Genomic DNA, 7,651 nt, shown 5'->3' on the forward strand with positions numbered 1-7,651 from the left:
AAATCATTACTGCTAAGGGCTAAAGGAATACAAGGCTCAATAGAGCTTTGACTCTCAGTCAGCCTGGCTACAGTGCTGAAAAGAAACCTGGGGTTGTTCTTGTTTTCTTCTATTAATGCTGAGTAATAGTTTGCTCTGGCATTGCGGAGGCCCCTCTTATAAGTTTTGAGACTGTCTGTCCAGAATGTGGCTGCATTATTTCACTCATAAATAAAATGAATAATCAATCAACCTATTTGCATTTGCATTTTCTTCTTCAAGACTGCACATTTTATGTAATAATCAAAAAGAAAACAAAGAAGCTATTTCATTTTCGTGGTTTGCCCTGCAAAATAGTGCCCATAATTCGAAAATGATTTAGCAATCTGAGCGGCGCAGGAGAGTGACGTCAGTAGCCGCGCTTCTTCAGCTGACCGTGCTACCCATCTAATACGGTAGGGGGCGGTGTGCACATTTGATATATGGATGCGTCACAGATCATGGCGCTCCCTGACATTGTGCTTTCTAAACATCGTAATTTCCCAAAACTGAATAAATACCACACATAGCAACACAAAACTGCTTTGCTAGCTTAATCATGTTGTAACTAAGAAATAATGCAGCCACATTCTTAAAATGAAAAAGCATTTCTGCAAATGCATTTTAATTTTCAAATTTTACATTTCAAATTGAATTTTGGTATCTATTTGCTGGGGCATATTTTGAAAATTAAATCTCAAATGACTTTTTCTTTTTCATTTTAATTAAGTAAAAGAATGAGCAGTCTTGAAGAAGAAAATTAAAATGCAAATAGGATGATTGATGATTAATTTTATTTATGAGTGAAATAATGCAGCCACATTCTTCAAATGAAAAAGCATTTCTGCAAATACATTTTAATTTAAATATTAGTCACGATTCGCTTCCATTGGATTCAGCTTATATTCCTTGGTTAATACTTGTGGAGGGACATCTCTATACAAACGTTATAAGAAATATATTAAGAAATCTGCTTGACTAGCTTGACAGTCGCCTGCCACTGTGCGGACAGCTGCCTGGCGGCCGCCTGGCTGCCTGCTGCCTTAGGCTTGACACTGCCGTGTCAGTGCCACTGGGAGGATCTCCGCCTTGCTAATATTCTCAGAGTGCCGCTGGAAAATAACCGCAGTTTTTTCTTTACCCCATGCTGCTGCCGCCGGATCGCGGCCACTCTTCAGGCGAAGTGCAGTTCATTTTGACAGGCCTGGGTCGTCTCGTACGAGCTTATTGACAAAGGCCCGTGGTATAGCTTACGTGGCAACACATGACGCCATCAAAGTGGGTCGGTAGTGTATTCATGGGTGTGCTGAGCTAGTCCTGCTAGCAGGTAAGTAGTCAAGCTACTTGTCCTGTAATCTTAGACAGACACACGATATTTACTGATGCCAGTTTCCTGATAAGTTAGGTGCAAATGAACATGTTGCTTCATCTGTACCTACAGCTTTTTTGTTTGTTTATGCCAGAGCCGAGTGTGTTTGGACACGTGTAGGGTTCCAGCGGAGTTGTGAACTGCAGCGTCCTGTGTTAAAGGGAGCTAACGCTGAATTCTCATCAGACTCCAACATTTCTCTGTTGCGACCCACATAACTAAAGGCAAATAGTAAAGTGTTATATGTAGGATGTCTTTAATACATGACAAGCTAAATGTAGCGATGTTTTAAACAAAGCTAGCATCAACCCAGCTCAACTTATAACAGAGCCGTGATGTATTGTCCCTTGTAACAGTGAACAAAACGTGTTGGAGCATGAGTGTCTAAAAAAGTTTGTTACAGGGGAGCAGTAAGTGATAGGGCAGATGTCTGCTGTGTGTGTAGTGCATTGTTCTTCCTTGCAATATCACCAGGGCTGCAGTAACCTTGCGCCCTGCAGTAACCTGTGGCCCTGGAGCAAGAATGGGCTGAGGGCCCCCACAGTTCAAGATGTGTGTTAGTATGTGATCATTTGATTAAACAGTGATTTATGCAGTAATATGCTGAATGTAAATGTTATGTAAACAATTCTATTGTCCTTACATCAACATTTTAAAAATCATTATTTTTTTTTAGGATGACATGGGGCAGTTTGACAACCTGCTGTCTATCATTGGGCCTAGCATAACAAAAATGAATACTAACTACAGGGTGTCCAGTGGTCCTGCTGAGCGACTGTACACCACCAGGGGCCTGTATCACGAAGCAGGATTAATGTCTTAGCGAGGTAACTTCAGGGTTAACCTTGGGTTTTCGGTCTCACGAAGCCAGTTCAGTTCTTATCGGGGTAGATCACCATGGTAACTTACTCTTAACGGCTATCCTGCTCCGGAGCAGGGTAAGTTCAGGGTTGAATCTGATCCTATAAAAAGCACTACCCACTGGCCAATCAGCTGTTCGGAAAAAAATGACTCTGTTGACAGAAATGCAGCCCAGTCATGACGGGAAGTTTAATTAATTTGATTGATTTTGATTTGAAAGTTTATTTTGAACATTAAAAAAGAAAAGAAAGCAACAACAACAGACAATGAAAAGATTGTTCAAAAAGGAGTGGAAAGAAGTCGAAATTTCATCCCACCCCTTCATAAGAAAGAAACTGATCATTTGCGGACACTTAATAGCACCATTAATTAGTGCCAATGGTTTTTTTTGTTGGAGGAAATGATCCCTGTTAAATATAATGGGCCTAATTGACAGCTTTGCTGCTGGAAATGTGGAAAGTAGTCTATCATGTCTACACTTCATGGTGTTTGAGGGATTTTCCTTTTTGTTTTTTAAAGAGGAAGACTAGGTATATTTTTGCGCAGCTGTTAATTTCTAACACAGCTCAATATCAGGACGATAATTATAATACATGCAACAGCTCAATATCAGGACGATAATTATAATACATGCAGTTCATCTGCGCAGCATTGATTTCATGGGTTTCAAGGGTGTGATCAGTGTCAGATGTACAGGTACAGGTACTGTAGCTACTTGAACCAGTGATGAGTAATTTAACCTACACATAATTTTATTTGCTACCTTGTTTTGTCTTGATTTTTCCCTCTCTCCTCCTCTATTTCTTCTTTCCTTACCCGTTTTTTTTCTCTTCTCTATCATGTGATTTCATTGACGTTTTGACAGGGGAATTTCTTTGATAAGCTTTTAGTGGCTTCTAACCTCTCCGGCACTTTTCTTTTTTTAATCTTGTAAATTTTATACTGTCTGTTTTTAACATTATGTGCAAATAAACTTATCTAAACTAAAACTAAACATTATTCATCCCGTTATGCGTTGCCATGCATGTTTCCTCCTCCTGCAGCTGCCACGGTGTTGGCCTTTTCTGTAATGTTGCTTTTCTCCTTCTCATATTTTAGTAGAATTAATCACGAGAAATACTTTTTTTCCCTCACATATGGCCCTCTGTGAGGACGCTCAGTGAGGACGCTCAGTGAGGATGCTCAGTGATGCTGCGCTTCTCTCATGATTGTGATTGGTCCGCTGTGTGCGCGTTCACGGCTCTTGATAAAACAGCCCAGGGTTGAGTTACCGAGTTGATATCCAGCGTCGTGATACCGATTATCCTGATTGCCATTGTTAGGGTTAGTCTACCCAGCATAGGTCTGGGTAACCCAGGAAAGGTGGATCTCGCTTCGTGGTACAGGCCCTAGTTTCTCCTCCATTGTTTACCAACTATAAACTTGTTGTCGTGACCGCCACAGCAGGCCCGCCTCTCAAATACGCCGATTGGACAATGGGGAAACGAGATGATGTGGGGTGCTTTTCTGCTCTGAGTTTAAGTTTTTTCAACTCAATGAGTTCAGAGCACTCTGGCAAAAATGCCAGGTGCCTTGAGTGCAGAAACGCGAGGCATGTTGGAATGCAAGAACAGCGAGCAAAAAGCTTCATTCTCATCAAAAACAGTTACAAAAAGCTTAATTCACATTAAAAACATTTACAAAAACCCTCCTACAGCGATGATGCTTTCTGTGTGATCGGGGCCTTACTCTGCCTCTGATTGGCTTACCCTGTGATTCTTACCAATCTCTTTCCTCTTGCATAAACCTAACCAATCCAACGAACAAAGGCGAGAGAGAGTATTGTAGGTCATTCCCTTGCTATCCTTGGGAAAGGAAATTTGCTTTTGAGACAGGGCCTGAAAATTGTCTTAAAATGCAGGAATCTTTTGGTCTTCTTTTAAAGGTTTTCTTAGTGTAGTGGTGCATATTGGAAAACAAATCTGTACTTTTTAACTGCCCTGCTGTGGATGGATAAAGTTATTTGAATTGGATTGAACTGAACAAACTACACAAACGGGGCCGTGGATGGGCCAACTTTTTCTCCCATACCACTACCAGTTTGGTAACCTAAGCTCAGTAGGGGTGTAACAATATGCTCTTCGAGATGAACAAGGCCTACACAGATTCAATCACCAGCGATCACCGCACAGTGCATGCTGGTTAGTTTTGTGTCCGAATTCATCTCGACTTGCTCTGATGTCATACAAAAGTGGACAAATTTGAAAAAAGATGTCAGGCGCACACTCTAAGACTCGATGCAAAAATATTTTCTTTTATTCAAGTACCAACGTTTCGACTAGACCGTCTTCATCAGGGTCTTGTCTTCTTTATGATGACAGTTTTAATAAATAAATTAATTCCAATAACATAAAATAGAAAAACAATGACATTTTTCTGGCATTTCTACTCTTTCTCTGTATCGAAAATGTATCAGAAACGTACCACACCATGACACTGCTGTATCGCATTGAACTGAACCGTGACCCGTTGCACCCCTAGAGCTCAGGGTATCTGCTCATATTGAGTACAGATCAGATAATAGAGTGTACCGGGGCTGACGTCAAAACCCGTAAGTTTAGCATCGCGCTGGTTCCCGGAAGAGAAAGTGAATGTGATTTTTGCATTGCGTTTTGGATTATGTCAGAAAATAAGCTCTGTGGCTAACACAAGTTTATGATACTTACAGGTTTTGTTCAGCGAGATAATCTTCACATATGAACACCTTTCGTACCGCATTTGAAGCTTAAATGCGATCGGCAGAAGTAAAAAGCTAACTTTAGGCTTTAACGGACTACATGACTACTCCACGGTTGCATGACTCTTGACGTCACCGCCACTAAGCTTTCAACTGATTCCGGCCGCTTTATTTTAAAAACATTGTATAATGGGGAAATCGGAGTGTTTAAGCTAAATAAGAAGCTGTAATGGCGGACTGCCAGCACTCTCGCCTGTTCGGGGGTGATGACGTTTACTGTCCCCGACAGGGTTTGTAGTCGTATTGAGCAACTTGTTAGCAACCGCCTTTTTTACGACACGTAAAAGCTTCAAAATTCACAAGTAGGGTATTTACTGACGTGTTTTATGTCGTAGAACAAAACCTGAAACTCGCTTAAGCTTTTGTTAACCACAGACCTTATTTGAGGCATTTTACCAAAATCCCATTCAAAAAACATATTGACTTTTAGACGAGAGAACCGGAAGTGCTAAAAGCGCTAACGGAGTTCCGGGTTTACTGGCACACTCTATAGTGCTCCATTTGTCCCACATTTAAAATCTGTGCAGCCCACTGCATAGAACTAATTGGAATCAGGATAACATGATACCAAGCATTGTTGTGCTCTAAAGTTTTGAATGAATCCGTGATAGCAGAAATACCAACTTTTATATGAACATTGAAGAAATCATATGTTAACTGAAGCAGTCTTTCTATGCAGTCTACGGTTAATATCTAATATTTGCTTCATTAGGTTATATAAGGGCAAGAAGATGATGGAAGAGAGTGGGATCGAGACTACGCCTCCTGCCAGTCCTACACCACCTCTGACTGTGGCTGCCGCAGTTGGTGCCCCACCAATTACCATAGGTAATACATGATCTATGAAGCATTGATACATGAGCAGACCAGGTTCCCTCCGCTGTGAAATGTCCTACCCAATACACATCTTTGCTGCAATTCTATTAAAAAACTACAGTAATACTTTAATAATTAAGTAAAGGACACTTATCCAAATGTTTCATGCATGGGAGGGGAATCCATTTATTGACCAAACTATGTTAAAATTGGACATTTTTCCAGTTGACCTATTACATCATAGACCAAACAATGGACAAACAAGCTAGCTACGGTTAGCTAGCGGCAAAATGGTGGATAATATTACAGCTCTGTACGCTTTGTACGTGCTGAATGCACATGCTCGACTCTCAATCATATCTGGGTGTGTGAAATTCGATTTAGTACAATTTCAGTTGGACTAACATGTTTACATGTATTTTAAAAGCCGGGTTTTAGTCGGGCTAACACAATACATCCATTTTCTGTCATTTCATGTAAACCTACTGAGTGATTGATCATTGAGCAATCAAATGCTGACAACTGGTATCTGTTTCAATTGTCCAGTATTAGTTGAGCTATATTACTGAGCACCCTCGGTAATAGTAATTCTGTCTGAACATAAGGCAGCAGAGTTTACTGAAGTTCTAATCAGCTTCTAATTAGCTGATGCTTCACATCAAATTTGATCCCAATCAGTCTGATGGTGGCGCTATAATTTACAGCTGAAAAATGTAAAACTTTGACAGGCCACGCCCCCACTGCCATGAGACTTATACTGATTTGAAATTTGACACAAATCTACAACTCAGTGTGCTCTACAAAAAAAAGCTGCTTCTACTATTAAGGCCACCATGATAGATCCTTTGCTAATGAGCATAATATGAAAAACAGTGATGTGAATAGATTTCTTTTTTGGATTTTGACTCTATCAACACCAAACTTGCTTTAAAGCCTTGTAGGACGGAGATACAAGATGTTACTGGAGGAGATCTTTTCATTTCAACCCAAACCATCATCTTTTTCATTCAGGAATAACTGGCTTAAAGTCCTTAAAACACAGATTAACAACAACATCATTCAACAAAAGTATAACATTCAGCTTAGTAGTAACTCTCAAGGTTCAGAGACAAAACAATTGTTTTTTGCTAATCACCCATTATTAGCTTTAGCATGTTTACATTGCACAAGTTAGCCCAGTGGCTAGCGGACATTTTTCCTCCACTCATAGCTTAACAAATTACATGTAACATTACTATTTTTCTTACTTACTGTTGGTTTAAGTCACTGCATCTCCCGACAGAACAGCTAGTTTAAATTTCAGCCTGCATGCACGGTTTTTCAGCCCAACATTGTTGAAATAGAGCAGCTAATGTTGCTAAAGCGAGAAGTTAGCGGAGTGAGACGCTCGTCCAGGCAGGTAACGTTACGTTGTATTTTATCTCATAACATCATTGTTTACTAGAGATGTGCAGATGCCGTTTGAGCGCACCCAAATCCTCGTGCACTCATCAATCATCCACCCGCCACCAACCCGACGTAATTATCTTCTAAAATTTAGAGACCCGCACCCGTGCCAAACATTAAGTTATTGTATTTACATTTAAATTATGTCCAGCCGTTCGTGCTCATTCGCTTTTCATATAGGTGCATTTTCTTGACTTAAAGGGAAATTTTGGTTTATTTCAACCTGTCTCCTATCGTCCTAAATTTGTTTCAAGTCACTAGTGACATAGAAATAATAGTTAGCATGTTAGCCGTTAGCCTAGATACAGCCGTAGCGTCAGACCTGTTAAAACTTAATTGAACGGGCATCCTTTCAAGTGCAAAGT

The 7,651-nt window shown here is 40.3% G+C and overlaps 1 protein-coding gene across 7 annotated transcripts in view; it reads left to right on the forward strand.

The window, feature by feature from the left end:
- The first annotated feature begins 998 nt into the window (after nt 1–998).
- The window catches only part of prrc1 (proline-rich coiled-coil 1), a 69,543-nt gene continuing 62,890 nt past the window's right edge, over nt 999–7,651 (forward strand). For 2 of the 7 annotated variants that reach the window (XM_050052814.1, XM_050052815.1), the window contains exons 1-2: nt 1,002–1,345; nt 5,737–5,852. In XM_050052814.1, the coding sequence (XP_049908771.1) occupies nt 5,756–5,852 (97 nt within the window). In that variant the 5' untranslated portion in view covers nt 1,002–1,345; nt 5,737–5,755. Of the gene's footprint in view, nt 1,346–1,861; nt 1,948–2,020; nt 2,215–5,736; nt 5,853–7,651 lie in introns of those variants that run through there. The other 5 variants (XM_050052812.1, XM_050052817.1, XM_050052816.1 and 2 more) reach the window with 5 other exon arrangements.

This window comes from Epinephelus moara, chromosome 9, assembly GCF_006386435.1.
Source record: "Epinephelus moara isolate mb chromosome 9, YSFRI_EMoa_1.0, whole genome shotgun sequence".
Lineage (NCBI taxonomy): Eukaryota > Metazoa > Chordata > Actinopteri > Perciformes > Serranidae > Epinephelus > Epinephelus moara.